A 26026-nucleotide genomic window follows, 5' to 3' on the forward strand; every position below is an offset into this window, starting at 1 on the left:
GGTGGAGACGGCGTCGAGTGGTGTAGATAATTGATGTAAATGATTAACGAAAATATATTAAAGAATAAAGGATTGGTAGTGTAATTTAATCATTAATGTTATGGGGTAGTGTACGTTGAAATATTTTAAGGGGTGCTTCCATAAATAAAATGGGCTATTTCCTTTATAATATAGTATAGATAACGAAAATATATTAAAGAATAAAGGATTGGTAGTGTAAATTAATTATTAATGTTATGGGGTAGTGTACGTTGAAATATTTTAAAGGGTGCTAAGCGAAAATATTACATATTTTCAACACTTCCATAAATAAAAGGAGCTTTTTCTTTTATAATATAGCATTGTACCCATGCGATGCGGCGGTCGTGACGACGACGGTGTGGTGGTGGAGGCGAGTGTTGGTGGTGGATTCGACGTCGAGTGTCGTAGATAATTCATATAAAAGTAATTGATTTAAAAGGTTAATGGAGATATTTTAGAAAAATAAAGGATTGATATTGTAATTTAATTATTAATGTTAAGAGAATAGTGTATGTGAAAATATTTTAAAGGGTTGTAGTCTTGTAAGTGAAAATATTACATAGGAACTTAGGAAGACATTTTAGACATTTCCCCCCATGTAACTTTCAACATGGGGGTATTTTCTTTAATATAGAGTATAGATAATGCCATGAATAATTGTAGTCATTGATTAAAAATTTCAAAGGTATGTCAAAATGGTTCCTAAAAATTCTTGCTTTTTTAGTCCTAAACTAACTTTTTACAAGCTTTGTTTAACATAAAATAAGAATAAACCAAACCTTTTTGTTCCCTCTTAATCTACTTTTTCGTCTCTGAAGTAAGAATAAAATTATCACATTACAAAGATCTCCAAAATGAAGCCGTCCATATGTAAGGTCAGGTTTTGTAACATTAAGTTGACAAAAAAATTGTTGTTAAAAGCGAAAAGTGAAATTTAAAACTGGAATAACAACCTAGATGCATTGATTAGTTGTATCTTACAAAATTATAGAAACATACCAGGTATACATATAATTCTGTTAATGTACAAGCACAAGTCGCAAGAAATTAGCTAGCCATACATATCAACTATGATGTACTCTGTATTAGGTCACTAATCAGCATCCGCAGTAAAATCTGGTTCTGGTGGCTTCTGTAATTTCATCAATTCCCTGGCACTCTTCAATTCCCGATTTCGGTGAACTCCACGAAGAGCATTTGCGGCAAATCTGGAAGCTAAAAAGGTAGCCCCGAGGCTATAGGAAGTTCCACTGCCACCATTCTTGCGTGCGGCTAATTCGGCTTCTTCTTCCTCTTTTCTCCGCTGCTCCAAAATCTTCCTCTTGGAATACCTCCGCCAAGCAGCCTGAATGAAACAAGCTGCCCATGTCCGCCACTGCTGTGAGTAAAATCGGAAAGTGTGTTGTACCTGTCTACTATGAAGCCGTCTGAACTGACCGGCAACAAATTTTAATTCGTCAGCTGGTAAGGCGAATGCCTCTACTTCTCTTAATGCCTTGACAGTTCTAGTGGAAGATGGGAGATTAGCACCAGATTTAGGGTCAAGGGCCCAAGTTAGAAGCTCCTCTCCGCAGAAGTCACCTTCTTTAAGATAACCGCTGTTGAAAAAGCCACTTCTTCCACCGTCGGTGGTTGCACTCTCGAGACGACCACGTATGATGAAGAGCATTTCATCGACCGGATCTCCTTCTCGAACAATGTAGGAATTATTGGTGTATAAACACGGCTTCAATCGTTCACAAATTGCGTCAAGCAACCTCTCATCCATGTTCTCAAACAAAGGAACCTGCAAGGAGATTGAAACAACGAACATAAATATCATTTGATATAAATTTAGACACCTAGTGGTCGAATTCAATACTATTGATCCATTTGCAGTGATGATAATGGGAAATCAGAAACTCTACAAAGTTCGTATGATATCATTTTTGCTTACAAATAACTACATTTGGGATAAATTTGATCACTGACATGTCAAATGGGTCATAAATTACCCACCAGTATTTTTCATGCATACATGATACAACTCCTGAACTACTATATTTACATAGTCTAAATTAATAATCATTTAAACAAGAATTTCAATCAAACTTTACACACCAATAATCAATCTTATAATTACTTCAGAATGAGATGGACAAATTACAGGTGAACCCAGCACATGTCAACAAGTAGCAAGTGTCTGTTTTAAGTTTTTAACACATTACTATAGGAGGGAGAGTACACGGTTTTGCCAGCTGATCAAAAGCGTGTAATATTACACCGTTAGAAAAAAGTTGGCTTGAGTTGACACAAAACACTTTTTTCCAGAAACTGTATTTTCTCATATATATATATATATATAGAATTTATATGGCAAATAAGTTTTTAAACTGTAACTGAGTAGCAATCCAGTTCTTGTAAAACAGAGACTTGGTAGGTTTTCTGCATTACAGATGCACGTTCTACAAATTTTGACCCATTTCCTTCAATATAAATCAACCTTACCATTTAATGGAATGAAGTCACCACCTCTACATCTAGAATTCTAGCTAGGACAGAGAATAGTGAATTACCCTCTTGACCAAACCAAGACAAAGATGACGTTTTATGTCCCTTCTGAGATCCTTGGGTAAATTCTGAACCAAATTTTCCTCATCCACACCACGAGTTTCCAACCACTTATACTGATCATAGCGCCTCACACGCTCCCGTAGATCTTGAGGAAGTAACCGGTGATGCATCCACTGCTCTGTATCACGTCTCTTAATTCTCATTTCTTCAAGTCGGATTGTAAGAGATTGAAGATAAGTCTGTTAAAAAATCGAAAAACAACAGTCTTGTTCAGAAACAGAACAGTAATAACAAATGCTGGTTGAGAAGGGGAAACGGGAAAAAAAAAAAAAAGAAAGAAGAGAGAGAGAGAAGAGAAGGAACACATTACACATTTAACCTGTCACAGTTTATTCAAAAAAGACAAACTTCAAGCTTTACTACCAAGGCCTTCTAATTTATCACTATCATAGGATCTCAATAACGTGATCAAATATTACTATTTTGCTAAAACTAAAGCTAGTTCCTCGAACTTTCTGCTAAACATTTATGTATATATTAAAGGAATAGTAACAACAAGGCCATGCTTATGAACGCAAAAAGAAGTTTTGGATGATCTTTCATGTTGGCCAAGACTACAGCTAGCAATTTAGACCAATTCGCTTTTGAAAGGATTGATTTAGGTTATGTATTTATTTCCAATGGCCAAAGAACTAGCTACAAAGAAGAGGGGTTAAAAATGAATCCTCAAAAGCCTCAGTGGGATCAAGAGTTGCCCAAAGTGTATTGGTTAATGAGTGTAAATCATCTTTTACATGATAGCTATTTTTTAAATAAAATTGTAATTTTCACAAGAAGTTTTTGGCGTCAAGTTGACCTCACCCATCCTATTTCAGTACCCTTTGCCCAATTTGACCCGAACCCATCATGAGCCCATAAACAACCTCCATTTTTATTGGCTAATTTATGTTCAGGAGTGATGAAAAGTATTAGTGACATCACCTGCATATTGCCAATTAAAAGAGCAAAGAGAATGAGCCCAAATATGGCTAGAGCAATGGAAAATATAGACTCTCCAGGATAAGTACTGGTCTGAAGCCCTTGCCCGAGGGTGCTGCAATACAAAACGAAAGGTCACCAATCAGGGAGCCAGTAAGGTGGCCACTTCAGCCCATTCACTAATGATTAAACCGACTTGGGTGGCATTTTATTCAAAAAGGACAAAGCTAATTAGCTCAAATGGAAATGGTTATAAAAGAATATTACATCCTGAGGAATTTTATTCAAAGACTTGCACTATAATTGTAAATGTAAAATAATATTAGTAAATGTATTATTCATGTAGGACTAGGATTAATATATGGTAATGTTATAAGACTAGAATTAGGAAACCATTTGGCTTGGAGTGCAAGGCAAGGAAAAGCAGTTTATAGAAAGTCTAGGAAAGTTTCCATATATTGTAATTAGACTATGATTAGTTCTAGGGTGGAGGCTGATTTGAGACACCCCAATCATTCCAATGTAAACCGAAAATCACTTGGTTAATAAACAAGGCTAGTTTTCGGGAATCTTGTTCTTCTTGGTTTTCTTTGTAGCTCGATTAGCTTTAAGGTTTGTTGATTTTATTCCAACAATTGGTATTAAAGCAGGTTACGTTGGCGTCTTGAAGCTAGATCGACTCAAAGGTAGACAATCCCTACAATTTGTATTCTCTCATTTTGGTTCGTCGGTTTCTGCGCAGCTGCGGGAAAAACGCTGTTGCGGGTTCGTTAACCGTTGGATCGCTGTGATTTTTTAACTGGAGGTTGAAGACACGTAGATCTAGATTCTGACCGGAGGGATTTTCGATCGGAGGTTCCAAGAGAGAGATACGATCAGTCGAAGTTTCTGTCCAGAATATGTGAATTTCGGTTTGAAGCAGATTTTTGTCAAGGGTTTGAAGGCTTATGTTTGTCGGGGTTTTTTGCAAGATTCTTGGGTTTATCAAGGTTGGTACTGCAAAGGTTTAGTACGACAAGGTTCAAGCTTCAAACGGATTTGATAGGTGAAATTCAAGCTTCAAGAATACGGGTTTGAGAATTCGGTATATAATCGATCTTGAAGGTTTATTCAAGGTTTTTTAATCGATTGTCGAGTTCTTGGTATCTTGAAGGTGTTTGTGGGGAGTTGTTAACCTTGATCCGCACGGTACACAAGAAGGTGATTGGGGTGATTGTATAATCGTTTTTAGAATTTTCTAAAGGTATACGGTTTACAAGGATACGATTTACAAGGACACTATAAGGATGTTAAACGACATGTTATAGGTGATCAAGAGTTTTCTTGGTGGTGCTAACAAGAACTCTGGAGGAAAACTACAATTATACATCGGATGAGATGGCACTAGCGTTTGGTGTACAGGTTAATGATACAAGAGTTCAGGGTGTACGCAGAAACAAACGTGTTCAGCTTGAGGTGGAGCTACCTAAGGTTGGTCATGAGTTGAAGAATGATCAAGGTGGTAGGATCGAGCAAAAAGCATCTCAAGGTCGTCGAGATCAACTTGCTTTGAATAAACAAGGAAAGCAAGTGGTGATGTTTACACGGTCGAGGAAAACAAGTATTGTTGTAGCGGCTTGTAACGTGGGGAAAGCAAAAGGTGAGCTCAAGGAAAATACTTCTGGTAATAAACACGGAGATACAAAGACTACATGGGGCTTGATTGGAAGTGGATGGAAAGACAAGGGACAAGACTTGAATAAGACATCTATGGGAAGCTGGACGTATAGACGAGGTGGTTGTGACTGGAAGGTTTTTTCCAGGGTCCAAGGGCTCGCGTTGGTCGAAGATTTGAGGGATTGGAGTCGGCTGAAGCTACATGGAAATTAGCTAATAAGGTGGAGATTGTAAAATATATTAGTTAATTTAATCATGTAGGCTAAATGTTAATTCGAGTTAGACTAGATTAAATATGTAAAGTCGGGTTTTACTTGGAGTCCAAGTCAAGTAACCGACTAATATGGAATGTCTAGTTTAGGTAATAAGTCGAATTTGTATTAGACTAGGATACCTCCTAGGATATCCCCTCCTCTATATAAATAGAGGAGGGGGAGTCGATCAGATTGTACCATCAAATACCGAATATCTTGGTTAATATACAAGGGTTTATTCGGGTCTCGTTTTCTCTCTAATATCGTTTTATATATTCTGTGTTATGGTCGACAAAAGCAACCAATAAACAAAGGGTTATTCTTTGGGGTTGGGTCGAATTAAATACAGAAGCAAGATTACGTGTTCAATCGGGTATGGTGGGCTTGCTTGTAATATTGTATATGTGTGGTCATTAAAGTCAAGTCAAAGTATACGTGGTATGATCACATTAATTAGCTAGGATTAATTTAGAAGCAGCTCAAATTATTAGCTTGGTGTTTTGGTTATACTTAGTGTGTTCGACTTTGTTTCAGGTATTAAGCTTAACAAGAGTCGACGGTTAAACTATGGTTTTGTTGGGAGGTCTGAAATTCCAACAAGTGGTAAGCTATAACAATTATAAATCCCATATAAACTACACACAAAAAAAAAAGGAATAAAGTTTGACAATAAAATGTTGTAGGTACCCAACACAACCCATTTCAGGCCGTGGTAAAAAGTGATTCCTGTTGACCTGAACTTACATTGAACAGCAAGCCAGCCAACCCATCTTGCCATCACTAGAAACAAGTGAAGGAAATCCAGAAAACATAAGGAATCATCAAAAAAAGTTAAATACAAAAACAAAACTTCACCTCAAATTCTGTAGCCCCCACCACAGGCAGTAGCAGTATTTGGAAACAAACTTGGTAGACGAAACAATGCCCGAGGAAAGAGCCTGCTTGAAAATCCCAAAATCAAATGGTGGCTTATCACCATCAGGGGAGCAAGCTGCAGTTAAAACTGAGCTACTGACATTTCTCCAGCTATCATAGCCAGACATGTGGTCATTTCCACAGTACAAGAAATTTGTGTTATAGTTGTTTTTCTTACAAGCTCTCTGCCAGCATGTATCATTACGTTCTACAGACAATAAATACCAGAAGGCCCCAACCATCTGAAAAAAAAAAAAAAAACTAGTCAATAACTAGAGGTGGCAATTTCAACTAATTATAAATGGGTTGCTTCAGGTTATAGTTTATTTATATAAGTCAAATGGGTAAAAAAAAATTAGTGGTAAAGGAAACAGATCCCAAGGCCATCTCCAATGGATCCTCTAAAAGGGTCCTCTATCTCTATATATAGAGATAAAAGACCAAAAACACTCTCAAACAGGTCCTCTGTATAGAGAATTTTCAGAATTTTAGATTACAATAGTTAAATGCGTTTGTCATATTTAACAAAACAATTAATTATCTATTAATAGAACATGTGCAACTTTTGCAATAAAATAAAATAAAATAATTTGATCCAACTGGACATTGACCAAAAAATAACCCATGCTAATGTGTAACCAACCCACCCCTTCATCACCTTGCAACAGCTATATCAGCAGCTTACATGACTGCAGAGCATGTAGAGCAACAGATAGTAAACAGCACCAGCCCAAGCAGTTTCAGCAATTACACCAGCAGTCCTCTTAAGTTCTGATGTCAAAGGCACAATTCGAGCAAATCTGGGAACATACTGAAGTAACACAATAATTAGTATGGCTCGTTTTGTAGCCAATACATCTGAACCTCTAGACCTCTGCAGGAATCTCCAAACAACAATCTGCAAAGTTATAAAAACTAACGTTAGACTTGCAAACTTCTTATACAATTAAGAATTCGAAATTTTTGGATATAGCTCATATAGACTTGGGTCAACATGAATCACTATTGTCCAAAAACTTATTGAAAGCGTTTCACCTGTTCAACCTATTTGACACATTTCCTTTTACCTAATTTTCATTTATTTTTAATCCTCGGATATGACAACATAGACAGTAGGGAGGGTTGGATGACAACTCAAAGCGGGATTGGTCGTCGTAACATGTTGTATATATAGTACCGAGTTGGGTTGAAGAACAAACACTTTATTGTACATTTCCCAATTTTTTGTATAAATTATAATGATTCAGTTATAGTAAAAAATTCGATAGTAATACAATAATAACAAAAACTTTGTATAAAGTGATTTAGGAGGTTGTACACATTAGAAAAAGAGTTTGGGACTTCCAACTCATTTGACCTGTCCAAGCCATTTGACCCTTTACCCTTCTAGCTTAACGGTTTCATTTGACCAGTTTGAGATAGGGTAAGGTTCATGTGAGAACCATTCACATATGAACATAGGTATATTGAGTACAACTTTATCTGTTCATATATGAATGAATTCGTTCACATATATAATTCACATATGAACATCAAGTTATAACTTAAAGGTTCTGTTCTTCCAATTTAATTGGTTCTCACATGAACCTTATCCGTTTGAGATAAGATATATATATATATATATATATATATACAAATCCTCATAAGCAAATGTCGATATAGCCACCTCCAGCTTTGACAATCTGACCCGTCAAAAATTAAACATAACCTGAGCAGGCCAAGTTATAAATAAAGGGTCGAAAATTCCACCTCTATTTAGTCATCAGCAATAGACCAATATAAGGAGTAAATAGTCTCAACAACTTAGCAGTGCAAATGGAGTTAACTAACAAATTATGACTCTTCTTAGTTTCGAAATCTCGATAAGCTATCTAACCTGGGGGAGGGGCACCACAGAAAGGAAATCAATGATAAAATACCATCGAAGATATCTCTTAGCAATCTGTGCGGGATCTATCACAAGTTCACCCCTTCCAAAAACGCGAGATGATGGGGCGATATAGGCAGTTCGGAATTGTAAAGCCATGTGAAGAAGATAAAAGACATCAACAAGAGTTCGTAGGGTCGTGGCTATGATGGCTAACTTTCGGTCTATACCAAGGCATGTTTTCGATTGATCAAAAACAGGAAGATAGAAGAAAAGTGGATCTATAGATACAGCCAGTATACAAGATATAACAAAGTAGTTATTCCATTTGAGCAAAAATTTGTCTTGTGGGTCTAAGATCTTGTTCTCTGACACTTTTAAGTCTTCTGGAAATACAGCCCGAGAAACCCCAAACCCAAGTGATCTGCCAATGGATTTAAGTCCTTCTGAACCTTTTCTAATTCCATTTTTGAATGATTTGGAAGGAGTACCGGGTGCACGGGTTTGATGACCTATTCCCTCGAATCCACATTTGTTCATTGCAACTCCAGAAGCTGGTGACGATAATCTAGAATCCAAATCGTCCAACCTACATATGCAAAGTATAGGTAAGGGATCAATTGCATTATAAAGTGAGAAATAAAAAGGGAGTTAGTAATGTCATGCTAGTTTATAAAATAAAGACTTCCAGCTAGAGTGTTAATGCAATAGATACTTGCTGAAATAGCAAGGGACTAGAGCAAGCAATTATATCATTAGATTAAAAAAATTAGCAGCCACAAAAAACGAGAATTTAATGCACAACATAGATCTCTACGCGCCATGATATGGAAAAACTAAGACGGATCAAACTAAAGGTGGTAACTCCCTCCATTTATATTAAACGGGTTGATGTAGCTTTCATACTATTTCTAATTGAGTAATTGGGTCAAATGAGAAAAAAATAACTAGCTAATAAGGCCCAGATGCATACAACATATTAGACTGCTTTACTAATTATTCAAAAAACTTAGATTATAAATGTAACAACACATTTTTTGTAATCATACTAAGTAAACACATTATTACAAAATTTATATAGAGTTTCAGTAAAATTGTTCTGCAGCCCATCCTATTTCAGCCAAAGCAGAAAATTTACCTGCTTTGACTTGTTACCCAACCCACCAATTTTGACACCACAAGTTCACATGTTCAATTTTATGGGGGAAAAAATTACCTTGCAAACTTCTCCCTGTGGCCACCAACATATTGGGACTTTGATACATAATCGAACATTTTGCCAAATATTATAACATAATTCCAAACTGCATGCCAATGAAAGAGATAAACTATTTAATGTTTTAGATCTAAAATCTACACAGCTGAATACTGAAAAAAACGTTGCATACTAAGATATATTTACAAAATACTTCATAGCATTTTACGTCAGTGGTCTTGATGCTAATTAAGGAAAATTTGTAAAGTCACAAAATAATAATAAAAAGAACTAGTATGCTTTCATCTCTCCTCTTTCATTGATTATCATCTTACACATATGCTCTTACCCCATATCCCACTTATAGAGGGATTGGGTAATGTTGTTTTTGAACATTATATGTGCTTTAAAAAGAAAAAGGTTTTAAAGATTTTAATGGCAGCCATCTAAACTAAAAAAATCTTAACTTTGAACATTCTCTTCATCAGTACACTTCTTGAATATTGAAATAAATTCTTATTACTAGTATAGCATCGTCTTTAGTCTTTACTGCCGTCAGTGCCTTGAAACCTTAATTGAAGTTTAGAATGTTGTCTAACCACATCATTAAGAACACAATCTTAAGTTACAACTGCAAAACATGATCCATTGTGTTCATCACTATTAACACTTTTGATTCATTTTGTTACTCACATCAAGAACCACATCTTTAATGTTAAACGTCAAAACTAGTTTGAGGTTTAGCACAAATACACAACATATTTAACATCCTACAAACTATACACACCTAAAAACACAACAGGACAATCTAATTTTACAATTTCACTTGATTCATTTTATTTTTTGTTTTCTCTGAAAGGCAAATATCAACACACCACGCAATTATCTACACATTTGCTGTCAAGTAAATTAGACCGTTTCATTGAAAAAAAATTAACTTGAAAAACATTCGAAGAATGATAATATATATAGAACACAAGTTGGGCATCTAAGATATTGATAATGTCACCCATCAACTACTAAAGAACATTTTTCACTTGAAGCAATTCTCATTCACTACAAATCATCATCATATCACTATTTATCATCCTCTTCTTTATCGTTTCCGTAGCTTCATTACTCTTTTGTCGTTTTATTTCGAACGTTCACATATATTACCAAACCGAGTCGTTACTAATATATCCTAACCATAGCTGATAAGCTTCATTACCAATACATCCTATAAATAAATTCCACTTTTAGAAAGAAAAAAATCAATAACAGCTACCAAAACAATTATTAAAAAATATTTTTTTAAAAAAAACAATATTTTAATTACACAACCTGTATTAATTTATAGGCTTAACACACACAAAAATTAATAATAAAAAAACAATATGTTTCCTAATAAAAGTATATAAAAAATAACTAAACTTTAATTACAACTTATATTAATCCATAGGCTTAACACACACACATAAAATAAAAAATAAAAAAAATTGCTAATAGAACTATTTAAAGAAAAAAAAAACCTAATATTTCAGCTACACACTTGTAACTCATTATAATTAAATCAAATTTAAAGAAAAATATAAAAATTAACTAAGCTACATTAACTGAAGTATTAACTAGTATTAAAAGTCAGTTTTCATTAAATGAAAACATTTATTTATGTAAAACAAATAAAAATAAAAAATAAAAAGATCCGTGGATAAAATACTTACTAGACTGATAGTGAAAGCTATTTCGCCGGATTAAATAGCCGCAGTCATTTGAGAACTGAAAATTGTTCCTGCGCCGGTGAAAGATATATATATAGATATATAGATATAGAAGAAGAAAATTGTATGTATATATATATCTGTATAAAAGGGGAAAGGAATATCTATAATATTATATAAAAATTATACTTCATAAATCGAAAAGTTTACAATTTTGGGACATGTGAAATTACCATTTTACCTTTAACTAATTAACTTACACAATCATTTCATAAACTTCTAAAAGATATATCTAATACTCTTTCAAATCAAGTATCTTTATATCAAACAACTACACCACTTGACGCATCTGCCGCCGCCAACGGTTGTCGCCGCCGTCACCATTCGTAGATGCCACCACATCACTGTCACTGTTATCGTTGCCACATTGCGTGGGTACCATGCTCTTTTTTAATTAAATTAAATGAGTAAATAATCCGTAAATAGAAAAAATAATAATAATAAAGTAGAAAGTGAAAATGGTGGGGGTGTAAATATAGTAAAAAGTAGTGAGTGGTGGAAGTGAAGGGCCGTGGTGACCGAGGGTGGGTATTGATTGTGTTTCTACTTTCTATTTTGTATTCAAACATTTGAGTTTTTTTGTTTTTTAAAATATGGTTAATATAATGTCAGGTAATTCATATGCGGCGTCTCAATAGTTAAAGGTATGTATATATTGGCTAAATCTAGATGACCCGGTCACTCTTGGGATAAAATCGGTGACTGAAGCCTCGTCGGTCTTTTTTTATTAAGCATTATGTCAAAGAACAAATGATGTTGATGACAAGAGTTGAACCCTAATTACTTGTATCAAAAACTACTCTCTTTTTTTAACCCAACATTTGAGAGCATACATTGAATATCAAGAGGTCCTGTATACATAGTCTTAATTAGCCCCGCATTAGAGAGGCTCTCGCCGAATAAATCCTCAATTTAAACTACTCCATGAAAACCCTTATCATGTAAAGATTTGAAAGAAAAAACTTAATCAGGTCCAACATAAATATAAATTAAATATCTATATTAAAACCGAATATGTCTAAGATAAAACTCAAATTGAATAAATTACTCCTTTGCCATTACCCAAAACCATAACTATTTCAACCAAATATTTGAGTTTTCTAGTATCTCAAATTTACCAATTCTTGTTAAACCGTAAATAGTAAATTTAATAAACTAAAATCAACGGTGATTTAATGAACCAAAATGAGATGTAAAAGGTGAAACTTAATTTATTCAATGTACATGACGTTAGTTGTTATGTGATAATCAGAACTACATATACATCAAGTTTTCTAAATTTGTAAACAGTATTAGTAACTCAATTAATCACAAACGAAGAAGAATATAGACTTATACATATGTTCATAAAATGAATTGCGATATGCTAGAGTTACAAACAAAAAATTGCAAACTCATGTGTTACAAAGAGAATATGTAAGGAGAAGCTAGCATAAAAAAAAAAAGGTCTATTTTAATTGGTTTATATCACTTGACAAATCAGTATGTATATATTTGTTCATAATTTGTTTATATTTTTAGCATTTCTTTATTTTTATATATATTTATATAGGAAAATCTTTACGAACTCACATTGAAAAAAACAACAGACTTATCATTACGAAAAATCGAACCCAAGATATATAGGTAAACCTGAGGATGTTTCTGCATAAACTCTTGACAATTACCGGTTGATCTGTGCATAATTGGAGTCTTAATATTGGATAATAAACAAAATGAATATGTAATAAGTTATATGATAAGTATATTAATTACATCATATAAACTAAATTTTAAACTCTTGACAATTACCGGTTGATCTGTGCCTAATTGGAGTCTTAATATTGGATAATAAACAAAATGACTATGTAATAAGTTATATGATAAGTATATTAATTATATCATATAAACTAATTTATAGTAAGATTATAAATTCTTAAATATTGTATAATAAATTATGTAAAAGTACTATATTAATTACATATATTGTAGAATTTAATATCCCATTTAATGTTAATGCATTTATAAATATAGGTATTTAGCTTTCACTAATTACCTTCAATCTCTATATCAAGATCTATAACACAATACTACTCATCTCCTTCTTTTTATTTTTTTTAGATTTAAAAATGAAGCTTTTTGATGCTTTTGTTATGATGATTATGGTAACAATGCTAATAGATATAGCATATTCTCAAAAGTGCAACCTTGGTGATATTATACCTTGTGGTCCTGCATTGATACATCCTGAGAACCCAAGTCCACAATGTTGTGATGCGTTAAAACAACATATTAATTGTTCTTGTGATGACCCGGTAATCGGACATACGAGTTGTTTTTGTTTTTACGACCGAAACAATGTTAACTTTGGTGATGTTGTTACAAATTGCAGAATCAATTGGAATCATAATTGTTAGCCCGCTGTCTAAGTAGCTTGTTTGATTATGTAAGTCATATACATTGACTTTGTTACATAACAAAGGTTACATGTTTTAATATATATATATATATATATATAATATTATTATCAAGTTGTATGTTTTGAATTTATCTTGTTGTTGTGTTTGTTTTATATTTTATTTTATAAATACTCAAATAATCATTATATGATATCAATATGTACGTAATACAAGCATACAAAACGTATGAAAACTAGCATAATTAAATCTAATAGTAAAATTATAAAAATCTCATATCTTTGTGAAATACTACATTAAAGAAAGTGTTTTATAGCGATAAATCCAAAAAGTACCGGCACCGAATACATATACGAGTACTTTTGTGTTCAATTTCCACTTTCAATGGTAACTAGTTTCGGTATCAAACAGTTAAAAGTACTAAGAATACCGTACCTAATATCACATGTAGTATGAATGTATGATACGGTTTTTCTAAGTTTATAAACCAAAGAGTACATAAAAAGACATTATTATTTTGCTTACTATGATAAAAACTTAAAAAGTATTAGATTCTTCATCTGTCATCAAATATATAAACAACTCAAATTAGTTAGTTTTTACTATTTTTGATAGAATTCGTCATTTTAAGCAAGATCTATTATGGTTATAATGGATCCTTTTAATCTATTATTAAAGCTCAAACTCACGTTTAATTCTTGTCAATCATGACTCCATGATTCTAGATCAAAACTCTGTATACTATAAGGGGAAGTGACGGAAGTCTTGTTATGTATACACCAAGTTGGATAAACTTCTTTTCACATCATACTTTTTAGGGTTATTTACTGAAATGGTATCTGGATTATCCATCATATTACTGGTTTCATACCTATAACTTTAAAATTACTCTCATCATACCCCAATTTATCAATTTTTCACTCGGACGATACCTGACTTGACGAGCGTCAGTTTGGTCGTTAAGTTGGGGTATGACTACCGTAAATTTTAAAGTTTTAGGTATGAAACCAGTAATATGGTAGATAGTCCAGATATCATTTATGTAATTATTATTATTATTATTATTATTATTATTATTATTATTATTATTATTATTATTATTATTATTATGGTTGTTGTTGTTGTTGTTTTAATTACACAAAGTATATTGATATTTTTTTTTGTAAATATTTATATTTATTTTATAAAAGAATATTTATTTTTATAAAAAAATTATTGTAAAGATTTAACTTTTTATTAAAAACTATTAATATTTCAAAAACTATTATTTATAAAATTTATTTTTTAATAAAAAAATATTTTCTTTTATAAAAGATCATTTTTAGTACAAAGTTTTTATTTTTATAAAAAATATTTTTCAATCTTCTTTTTTAAAGGGGTGAATCGGAAAGAATATCATAATTTCTTGTATTGCATTAGTACCTGTACAACTACTATGTAAGGTTTGAATCAGCTCAAAACAGATTTAATCAACTCCATGTGGTGGTATCCATTCAAGACTTCACGTTCATTTATCAATGTTTTACATGAAATTAATGTACTGTTTCCGATTTACTTATTTTTTTTTTTAAATAAATAAATATGAAATAAATAAAATCATCATGGATCTATAATTTGATTGATTAATAGTTTTTAATAAAAAAATAAATATTTACAATATTTTTTATAAAAATAAAATATTCTTTTATAAAATAAAAGTAAATGTTTACAAAAAATATCAATGTACTTTTTAAAATTATTTATTCCTAAATAATACTTTGTGTAACTAAAACAACAACAACCACCATAATAATAATAATAATAAAAACATCACTTCCATTAGAAATTAATAGGATTTACAAGAAATTATAGTAATAATAATATAGTAATATAAATAATAATAATAATAATAATAATAGTTAATTACATAAATGACACTTGGACTATCCACTATATTACTGGTTTCATACCTAAAACTTTAAAATTTACCGTAGTCATACCCCAACTTAACGGTCAAACTGACGCCCGTCAGGTCAGGTGTCGTCCGTGTGGAGAATTGATAAGTTGGGGTATGATGAGAGTAATTTTAAAGTTATATGTATGAAATCAGTAATATAGTGGATAGTCCAGGTACCATTTCAGTAAATAACCCTACTTTTTATAATATTTTTTCAAAATTAACATGTTTTGTTTTAAGGGTAAAATATATATTAAAATGTTAAGATGTGAAGGGATCTTTTGCCCAACTTAAGTATTTAGATCACTTCTATTTCAAGGTTGTTAAGATATTACACTTGGATATTTATGTAACGCTATGTTGTTGAGCTTTTTCAAGGAATGAAAAGAAAAGAAATCAAATGATTATAAAATAAGTTGTGTTCTTCCGTCTAATTTAGTTATGGAAAAGAAATGAAATGATGTGAAGTGAAATGAAATGATTTTCTAGTTGATTTTGTCTAAACAAAAATTCAGCCCATTTATGGAATGATTCAAAAGGAAGCTTATATCATTTACTTTATAATTATATATTGTATTATATAGTTTTAGTCTTATTGTTTTTGCGTTTACCTAATTTACTTGTTTTATTTGTTAACTGTATCATCTCACTGGATTGGGCCAGTCATCAGAGTGTAGCCTACCAATCACTATTATTAAGATAGAGGTGTCTTTGTGCATCCATACCATTTCGGACTTACAATATGTTAACATACATTTTCAATGAATGTATAAATCGGAATCATTATTGTGTATGAAATTATTTCAAAACATTTAATATAAACATTTTGACCTATCGTATGTATATGCGAGATTAAAATCTAATAAGTCTAATCATAAAGTTAAATAAATAATAATATACATGTTTGGAATATTTTAAATATATAATAACTTAACGTGTAGTTATATAACCTGTAATAAAACTATATAATCCATATGATAAAATTTTGTGTTTGATCGTGTGTATATAATTAATAACTAGATTTTAGACCTGTGTCCAACATTGGACACGAGACTTACGACATTATTAAAATTAGATATTAATACATGTAAATTATAAAAACTTATAAGTTCAAAGTTGAAGATATATGTAGATATTATGTGTTTAATTCAAATGTCAAGAATGTTAAGCTAATAGAAAGAAAACTAATGTTAAAAAAATAATATTGGAAGCATATACCCTCATTTGGCAGTTTATTGTAATGTCTTTTCTCTTCTCATCTTTGTTACATATTAACACCTTAAAGCCTCTTCTCGACTTAACTCGAGATACTGCAATGTACAATTATTCTTTTGTGAAAGCTGGACTTTGTAGATACTAACAAATTTTAATAACATTATAAAATAATTATTTTAGTTATTTATTTTTTTGTTAATTAAATAAATTATGTAAAAAACTAAATGGTGACATCATCGATAGTCAAATTGATGAAACTGAGCGATATAATTGGTTAATAAGTCATAAGTTCAACTATCTCTATTAATATTAAAATATTACCATTAGTCAATTACTATTAAGATCTTGATATATTTACATTAAATTTAATTTATATATATATATATATATATATATATATGTGATAGAACATATTATTGGATATATATTAGTTATTATTTTATTGGATAAATATTAGCTATTATTCTATCGGATATAAATTAGATATTATTATTTATTTATTATATCGAAATTATTGGGTAAAAAGTGTAAATTTGTGATGGAAAACAAAAAAGTGTAAATTAAAGTCAAAATTGAAATCAAAAGTCAACATTAAGAAATTGAGAGATATGATTGGTCGATAAGTTATTAGAGCAACTGTGTTTTAGTATAATAAAAGATTAGTTTTTTTAACCCATATTTTTTAATTTAAATTTAACGTATATTTGTTTTTTTCTTCGTTATTAATATAATTAATAATGTGTATATAATTAATAATTATTATTTTTAACTTGTTACTTTTAATATAAATTTAACGTATATTTATTTTCTCTCCGTTAATAATATAATTAATAATTATAGAATTTTTTTATTAATTTATAATTTTTGTTTTTCATCATTAATTTTCAATTTTTGTTTTAGTCTTTCACAAAACAAAAAAATCTTTAGATACTTAATTTAAACATAATTAATATATTTTGTAGCTTTCAAATTGAGCAATTACTTTTTAAAATTTTTCACAATTTAATTAACTAAAGTTTGTTCAACATATTAATAATAACTCTTTTTTTTCTTTCATAAAACATTAAAACAATATTTGTTAACTTACATTTGGAAGTAGTTTATAAATTACATTTGACATGAGGATCATCTAATTATAATTAAACCCTCATTAATATATTATTATATTGGTCAATTTATTCTTATTAATATATTATTATACTGATCTATTATTCTTTGAAGTTAAAATTTCTAATTTACATATCAAAATAATATTATTTAATAGTAATCGTATTATTTTTTATATAAACTTAAAATATATCTATAATTAAGTTATCATATTTTAAATCAATAATTTCAAATTACATATATAGACATCTAATTTTAAAATTTTAATTTAACCACAACCTAATAACTATGTGTTAATTTATTCCCTAAGTTATATCTATAAATATGAAAAATAAGAAAAAAAAAAAAAGTTCAAAATTATAAAAAAATCATGAACGGAAAGAAAAAAAATATACATAATGATCAAATCGTACATCGAACGCCTATTAATACTAGTATTAATTACATAAAATATACATTAAATTTCCAATATATTCTATAACAAATTATGTAAAAAATTATATTAATTTACATATTTTGCGGATTTAGTATCTCATTTAATATTCATCATGCGTATATAAATATATCTAAGCTTTCACTATCCTCTATCTATATATATATCAAGACCTATAATAATAATACTAATATTCATCTCTTTCTCCTTGATAGATTTAAAAATGAAGGGTTTTGGTGTTTATGTTGTGATGGTCATAATAACATTGATGCTAATAGGTATAGCATATTCTCAACCAATTACCAACTGCACCACCACTGATCTTATACCTTGTGGTCCTGCCTTGATTCATCCTGAAAAACCAATAGACCCAAAATGTTGTGATGTTTTAAAGAAACAAAAAGATCGTTTTTGTATTGATTATAACCAACGTAAAAGTTATTTCTGTTTTTACCAGTTCAACTTTGGTACTTTTCAAGACGTTGTTCGGAATTGTGGAATTGTTTGGACGGAAACATGTAGCTAATTGTCTAAATTGCTCGTTTAGTATGTAAGACACATATATTGACTTTGTTACGTATTGGAGGTTAATTATCCATTTAAATAATATCATCTGGCTATATGCATCTTCTTGTGTTTGGTTTTATTTTATTTTATAGATTTGAGCAGCAAAATATTAAATTTATTATATAAATAATCAATTTGAATAACTAATTTGTAATCTTAAAAAAAAAAAGGGTAAATTACAAAAATCATACCTGAGGTTTGTTCGAAACTACACTGGTCATACCTACAATTTAAAATTTACGCGAGTCATACCCACTATTGTCAAAAACTTACACTAACCATACCTATCGCTGACGGTCGTCTATTTGACCATTAAGTCAAGTCACGTGTCATGCATGTGAGGTATCAAAACTGTAATTTCGTGGATACTTTAGGTATTATCTTTGTAATTCACCATAAAAATAAACATCAAGAATTTTAGAGTTTTATTTATACTTCATTTATTAAGTTGGGTAGATATGACATTTATTATGAAATAATACTTTTTATAATGAAAAGTATATCGAGAAAAATAGTTGATACAAGAATGCATTTATTATTAAACATGTCATTATTATTTTGTTATATGTGTATAGTAAATATAACAAGAATGAGAACCATTAAAACCACTAAAATTTTCACTTATATATATATAATATTATTATATTATTATTAATTTATGATTTATTCTTTTTAATAAAAACCTATTTAAAAAAATATAATTTTAAAAAGCAATATAATTTTTTCGTATGGTTTGTTGACATCCCCCTCAGATGGGGTAAAGCAATATCGAATATTCGTTACGGTTTTAGAATATATCTCAAATTCAGCAATTTGTAGTATTTTGTGTCTAAAGTTCCAGGGTTAATCGTTAGTCTAATCTTAGAATTTCTAAGCCTAAACTTGTATCGTATGATGATATCCTTTTATAATTTTTTAAAATTTTATTCTGAATAGGTTTTTTTAAAAATATATATATATGTGTGTGTGTGTGTGTGTGAATTTTAATATAGAATCTCTACCCACTTTCATAAATGAAATATAAATATAAATATCTTAATAATTTTTATTAGGGTGAATTATACAAATGATATCTAAAGTATACACAGAATTACGGTTTTGATACCTCAAATGCACAACACGTGACTTGACTTAACAGCCAAATTGACGGCCGTCAGTGATAGATATGGTCAATGTAAGTTTTTGACAACGATGAATATGGCTCGCGTAATTTTTAAATTGTAGGTATGACCAATGTAGTTTTGAACAAACCTCAGGTATGATTTTTGTAATTTACCCAAAAAAAATGATAGGGAGGCTAACTATAAAGGCCTAAAGATTGACCTAACTGCAAATAATTGACATCTGTCAAAAAAAAATTTAATCCCCAGCTCTTTTTATTATATACCCTTCATAAATGAATTAAATTATTATTAGATATATATTTTTCTCTTGTAAAACTTTCACATTTTAGGTCACATGGAATATAGATCCACTTTTATTGTTTATGTAATTATGTTTCCCTTCAACCGTTTACTTATCGTTTTTTTGAATTGGCTTATTCTGGGTTGGAGACTTATATATTTTGAGTTAATCTGTTGCTTTTTTAATCATAGAGATTGACAATTGACATTGCAACCATCTAATAATTTTCAAAGAGTGTGATACAGTGGCTCATTGGTTACAAAAGAATCTATACGCATATAATCTATACACATATATCTATATAATGTTTCATGTTACAAAAGTTTAGCAAACGATTTAAAAAATAAGACGGAAAAAGTTATTTAATATGAGCAATATCAAAAAGAGAAAAAAAAAAGGTGTTCTTGGCTTCTTGTTGGCGAGAGGAAGACGAAAGCGGCGTTAGAATGTGAGATTCATTGGAAATAGGTAATAAATATAAGGGATAGTGAGTATGAGGCTGTTATGCACCCAACTTGGGTGAAAAACTCCTCACATACTAATATTTTAATATTTTAAATAAATACATGGCCCCCCATGATTTTTACCTTTTAAAAAAAGGTATGTGAGGGGCTTTTCACCCAACTTGGATGCCTAACAGCCTCATATTCCCTTCCCCCTAAATATAAATATTTAATTTTATAAAAGAGGGTATATTGGGAATTAAAATTAATGCCTAATGAGTTTTCAAAAGTTGGGACAGATGTCATCACATAATTGTTAAGTTTCTTTTTAGGCTTATTTATTAGGTGTCTGTATCATTTTTGAAAAAAAAATTGTTTGCATACAAGACACTTGCTATAATGCTCAAACTAATTTTATTAGACATGGGAGTTTTACATTTTATTGGTTATATATATTATTCATAGATTATTATTAGATTTATTATATTTACTGGTTGACAGTTTTTTTTTTGTGTCTTAGGTCATTGTAATTAACACGAGCTCTTTTCATCACTTTTGTAATCTTCGCATTTAATGTATCAAGAATGACCGATCTAAATTAGTTGTTTAGGTTATATCTAAATTTTTATTTTGTATTTGTAATTGTGCATTGTAGTAACTATCGTCTTGCTAGTTACTTATCTTAGGGTTGGGTTTTGTAAAACAAGTATTAAAGTAAAATAAATAAGACAAAATCTTGACCCTTAGATCATAGTTAAATTGATGCACGAACATTCATTAAACAATTGATGCACGGTGATTTTTAAGATGCACGATGGTTTTCAGGAAAGAAAAACATATTGTTTTATTTGTTTTACTTTAATACTTGTTTTATTTTACCTAAAACCTACTTATCTTATTAAAAATTATGTCATTCTAAAAAAATTATATTTATTATGTTAATTTCTTATATCTTGTATGCCTGTATTGCATAAATATTAGAAGTTGTCTTACTTTTAAATCATTATTTTACATGATTACCAATCCAATCTAATTAGACGGGTGTCCGTGCGTTGCAATGAAAAAAATAGACAACGTTTGAGGTGTTGTGACAGTGTTAATTTCAAATCAAATACTTAATCGGAACTTTTATTTGTATGATAGTTTTTGACAATAACAAATAAAAAAAGTATTTGACGAACAAAGATGATTTTAATAAAGTATGAAACTTTTGTAAAGTTATTTTAGTCACAGTGTATAGAACTAAGATGGAGTGTAGAATAGTCATATTAGGTTTTTTAAACATAAAATACATGAAAGGTCCATCTACATTATGATTAGATTGTTTACTTATTCGTTTGAAGCAATTTTGGTCGGTTCTAAAAGTTTCATTTTAAAGATTTATTAATTAACATTCACTATCCCACTACCACAAATTAGTATGTAAGAGGTTCACAATCCTACAACAAATATTAAAAACTTTGTATGTGAGTGATTCTATATCTAAACTTAATGATCTAACAACTTTTATATCTATATCTATATATATATATAATATTCATTTTTCTCATAATAAACTATGTGAATAACTATATTTATTACAAAATATACTAATTTATGGTACTCTCTACTCCATTATAAAATTTATTGCACCTCCTATAACACAATAGTTAGTTGCGAAAGTATGAATTGCCCTTAATAAACATCTCTTTTGAAAATGGTTATTAGAAATTGGGTAATATGAACTAATTTACACCCTAAATCATTATCCTCTAATATATTTATTTTTTTAACTTTTACATCAACTTACACCACTCATAGTCGACACCGCCACCACACCAATAGTCGCTAACGTCACCACCAATCACTGATTACCAGACCGTCGTCGCTGCCACCGTTGCCATATAACGTGGGTACCATGTTATATATATATATATATATTAAAGTATATGAGAATAACTAACTATATTTACTACTACAGAATATATTAATTTAGGGTAATGCATTTAATTTCTAATATTGTATAATATATTATGAGAAGAATGAAATAAAATTGCATAATATACTAATCTATAATAGTAATATATAGCAAATTCCTAAAAATTCTGCTGTATAACATATTACGTGAAGAACTATATATTTTTTTAAATAGCAATGTTGATTGGACTCAGCGACATGCCTCTTTATCGTCCGGTAGAGATCGACCACGTCACCAGCACAGTCAATCAGAGGGCATGACAGGCGGTGGAAGTCCCACTACCGTTCTGGAGGAAACTAGCTAATGCTAGAGAAAACCCCCATGCTCCACCTCATTGGCAAAGACTTCCCAATATGCCTTTAAAAGGTTTTGAACCCGTAACTCACAATTGGCTGAAAGACATAAGGGGCATTAAATGTCCAGTTGGCTAAATCCTAAGGACCGTGAAGACTATTAATTTATAGACTTTTGCAGAATTTATGTATCTATATATATAGGTACAAGGTACGCTTTCACTTATCTTAATTCATTTCTATATAGACACCTACATTAATATACTTATCTGTGTATTTTTTGATTTAAAAATGAAGTTTTTTGGTGGTTTTTTCGTGATGGCCGTCATGGTAACAATGCTAATAGATATAGCATATTCTCAAAAGTGCACCTTTTTTGATGATGTTAAAACTACTTGTGGTCCTGCCTTGGTAAATCCCGTAGGACCAATATTCTGGAAATGTTGCAATGCGTTAAAACAACATATAGAATGTGTTTGTGATGATGAGGTACTCGGATTTACGAGTTGTTTTTGTTTTTACGACCGAAATTTTATTACTTTCCGTGATGTTGTTAAAGGTTGTGGAATCGATTGGAATAATAATGCATGTAAGCCCATTGTGTAAATAGCTTGTTTATGTCATATTGATTGACTTTGTTACTCATCTAATACTGTAAAAGGTTACCTATTCAAAATTTCAAACATATTTTTAGTTGTTTGTTTTTTGAATGTATATTTTTTTATTTGCGCAAAATGCAAAATAGTATAATTATATAAATAATAAGGGGATAACTTAGATGATGTTAAAAATCATGGGGGCTTTTTGACATGTGTAAAAATTGATTTAAATGAATTTGTGAGAGCAACAGCATCCAACAAAGATGATGTTAACATCATAAATCATTTTCCCAAATAATAATTATATCATGTCAACATACGTCCATCTTACACTCTCACATTTTAAACAGAGATTCTTTTGGAAACATGTTCAAAATGCAAAACATAGGTTTTCTATCAATTGAAATTACATTTACTAGCACGGTACCCGCGCTATGCGGCGGTGTTCGTGGCGGCGACGGTGTTGGTGGGGGACGACTATTGATGGTAGAGGCGACGTCGAGTGATATATATAATTGAAGTAAAATTAATTAATGTAAAAAGTTAATTGAGATATTTTAAAAGATTAAGGACAAATAGTGTGATATATCATTAAGGGTATTTAAGATATTTTCCCCAATGTAACTTTCAACATGGGGTTTATTCTTTTTATAATATAGTATTGATAATTGTTAATGTTCATGGTTTTAAAGTCAATTAATGTTTATAATTCCAGTTTCAAGGCTTCTTAAATTACCTCCAACAAGTGTAATTTCTGTTTAGATATTAGATTTAAAATCAATCCAAATTTAATTACTGCCAATTAAAAAAAAAAAGATAAGAAGAAATGTCGCATGATGGGATCGATTCATGATATATAAATCAACAATAATTAATAATAATAAAAAGTATCATATACAATTTGTCGTTTCAATGGGTTCGTGTATTATCAGTTAAGCGTTTGTGAAAAATATCGACATTCAACATTAAACGTTGTCTGTATAAAGAATTCAAAGAATCTAAAGAACTCATCTCTCTATCTTTCAACTTTGTTTGCTTATATAAATTATCGACATTTAAATTTTGTGAAAAATATGAATTAAACAACTTTGTGTTTTTTTCCCCCCTATAATGGTAAAAACTTTATTTCATTTAATAGATTAGAATGTGTTACAAGAATAATAAACAAATCGGTATTAAGCAACAAACTACTAATTAATCCATGGATTAATGATATGTTTCCACGAATGAATTGGTGCATTATGACACAAATGTACTAGCAATGGTCACTTTTGAGGACGAGTATTCCCTGTGCTTGCCGTACCTGTAGCAACTTTGGCCACATCCATGGCCGAGGCCTCGGGCTTCTTATGAGAGTACAACGTGAAATACGCAAGGGCTCCAATAACCACGATTCCGCCTACCATCATTGTAAGGGGCGACTTTGGTGCACCTTTTGAAGTTTGATGGAGAACTTGGTCTTTAGCCATTGCATTTGCGGCCCTTGGTTGTTGTTTATCGACTTGTGCCTTTAGATGTCCAAATCTTACCATCTTTATTTTTATGGTTTTCCTCTTTTGTTTTTTTTTTTACTTAAAAATGTGGTTTACAATTCTGTGAAAATCTTTAAGGCTTCTTTAGGTGGGATTAAGGTGATTATGAAGTTTAATTGAAGGATGAAAAGAATAGAGAAAATGGGAAGATGTGAGGGGTAGAGAATTATATGGAAACAAGAGCTTTGTGAATGATTGACATTTTAGGTGATTGCCATTAAATTTAGGGGTTCTTGTCCGAATGTATACTTTGTTAAAATCAAAAATAGCAATCGAAACCAATGTACATAAAAGATCAACAATACAACATATAACCAATGATGCTTTTGACTTACCCATGAAGAATTTTTCTAACTAGTTCCTTGTTAAAAATGTATAATGAAGTCATATATTTTCATATAAACCTAAAAATCATGCTAAAAATGAAAAGTTTTGATTTGTTTAATGCTTATTGATTGGCACTTGCTAAAAAATCTTTAAATTGAACGTTTGACATATTATTCATAAAGCATTCTATAGCAAATTTATGATATTTTTACATTACCGGAGTTGGGTCGTTATTATTTTTATACATGTCTATCATAATGCACGACTAATATATACAAACTTATTTTGTGATCATACTCAAACAGGGGTGGATTCAATGGGTGCCCATAAATCACATGATTTTTTTTTCTCACGGTGTATATTTTGTGGAAAAAAAAATTGATTATTTAAAATGCATTAAATACAAGAGAAAAATACACCCAATCGAAATAATTTATGAACCGGGTAGAATTTTCCATAACCATGTACAAGACATGACAGAGTATGTATTGTACTAGTCTATTAGACTATTAGCTATGCTCTGTTACTTTTTAAAAGTAAAAACCGATGGATATAAAAATTTTATATACTAGTTACCATAAAAATAGCATAAAATAGAATATTCATTGTGTTGTCTTA

General features: G+C 30.4%; 1 protein-coding gene across 2 annotated transcripts; it reads right to left on the reverse strand.

Annotated features, from left to right (window-relative positions):
* Positions 1-954: 954 nt before the first annotated feature.
* LOC122599140 (probable cyclic nucleotide-gated ion channel 5) lies at positions 955-11239 on the reverse strand. 2 transcript variants are annotated; one of them, XM_043771596.1, is made up of 8 exons: positions 11143-11239; positions 9461-9548; positions 8254-8833; positions 7063-7275; positions 6318-6619; positions 3556-3667; positions 2577-2813; positions 955-1807 (listed from the first exon to the last, which is right to left on the reverse strand). In XM_043771596.1, the coding sequence occupies exons 2-8, from the start codon at positions 9517-9519 to the stop codon at positions 1115-1117; spliced, it is 2196 nt and encodes a 731-aa protein (XP_043627531.1). In that variant the 5' UTR covers positions 9520-9548; positions 11143-11239; the 3' UTR covers positions 955-1114. The 2 variants fall into 2 exon arrangements, with proteins under 2 accessions (XP_043627531.1, XP_043627532.1); XM_043771597.1 differs by lacking the exon at positions 9461-9548.
* Between the last annotated feature and the right edge of the window lie 14787 nt (positions 11240-26026).

This window comes from Erigeron canadensis, chromosome 5 (genome assembly GCF_010389155.1).
Source record: "Erigeron canadensis isolate Cc75 chromosome 5, C_canadensis_v1, whole genome shotgun sequence".
Taxonomy (NCBI): Eukaryota; Viridiplantae; Streptophyta; class Magnoliopsida; order Asterales; family Asteraceae; genus Erigeron; species Erigeron canadensis.

What these genes read in the sequence shown, in the direction of transcription:
- LOC122599140 (XM_043771596.1), bottom strand. Translation starts at nt 9,519, where the DNA reads ATGTTCGATTATGTATCAAAGTCCCAATATGTTGGTGGCCACAGGGAG. An exon ending in CTGTGGTGCCCCTCCCCCAG is followed by an intron (nt 7,276 to 8,253) that starts GTTAGATAGCTT and finishes ATAACTTTGCAG; the next exon opens with ATTGTTGTTTGGAGATTCCT. An exon ending in TCTACATGCTCTGCAGTCAT is followed by an intron (nt 6,620 to 7,062) that starts GTAAGCTGCTGA and finishes TTTTTTTTTCAG; the next exon opens with ATGGTTGGGGCCTTCTGGTA.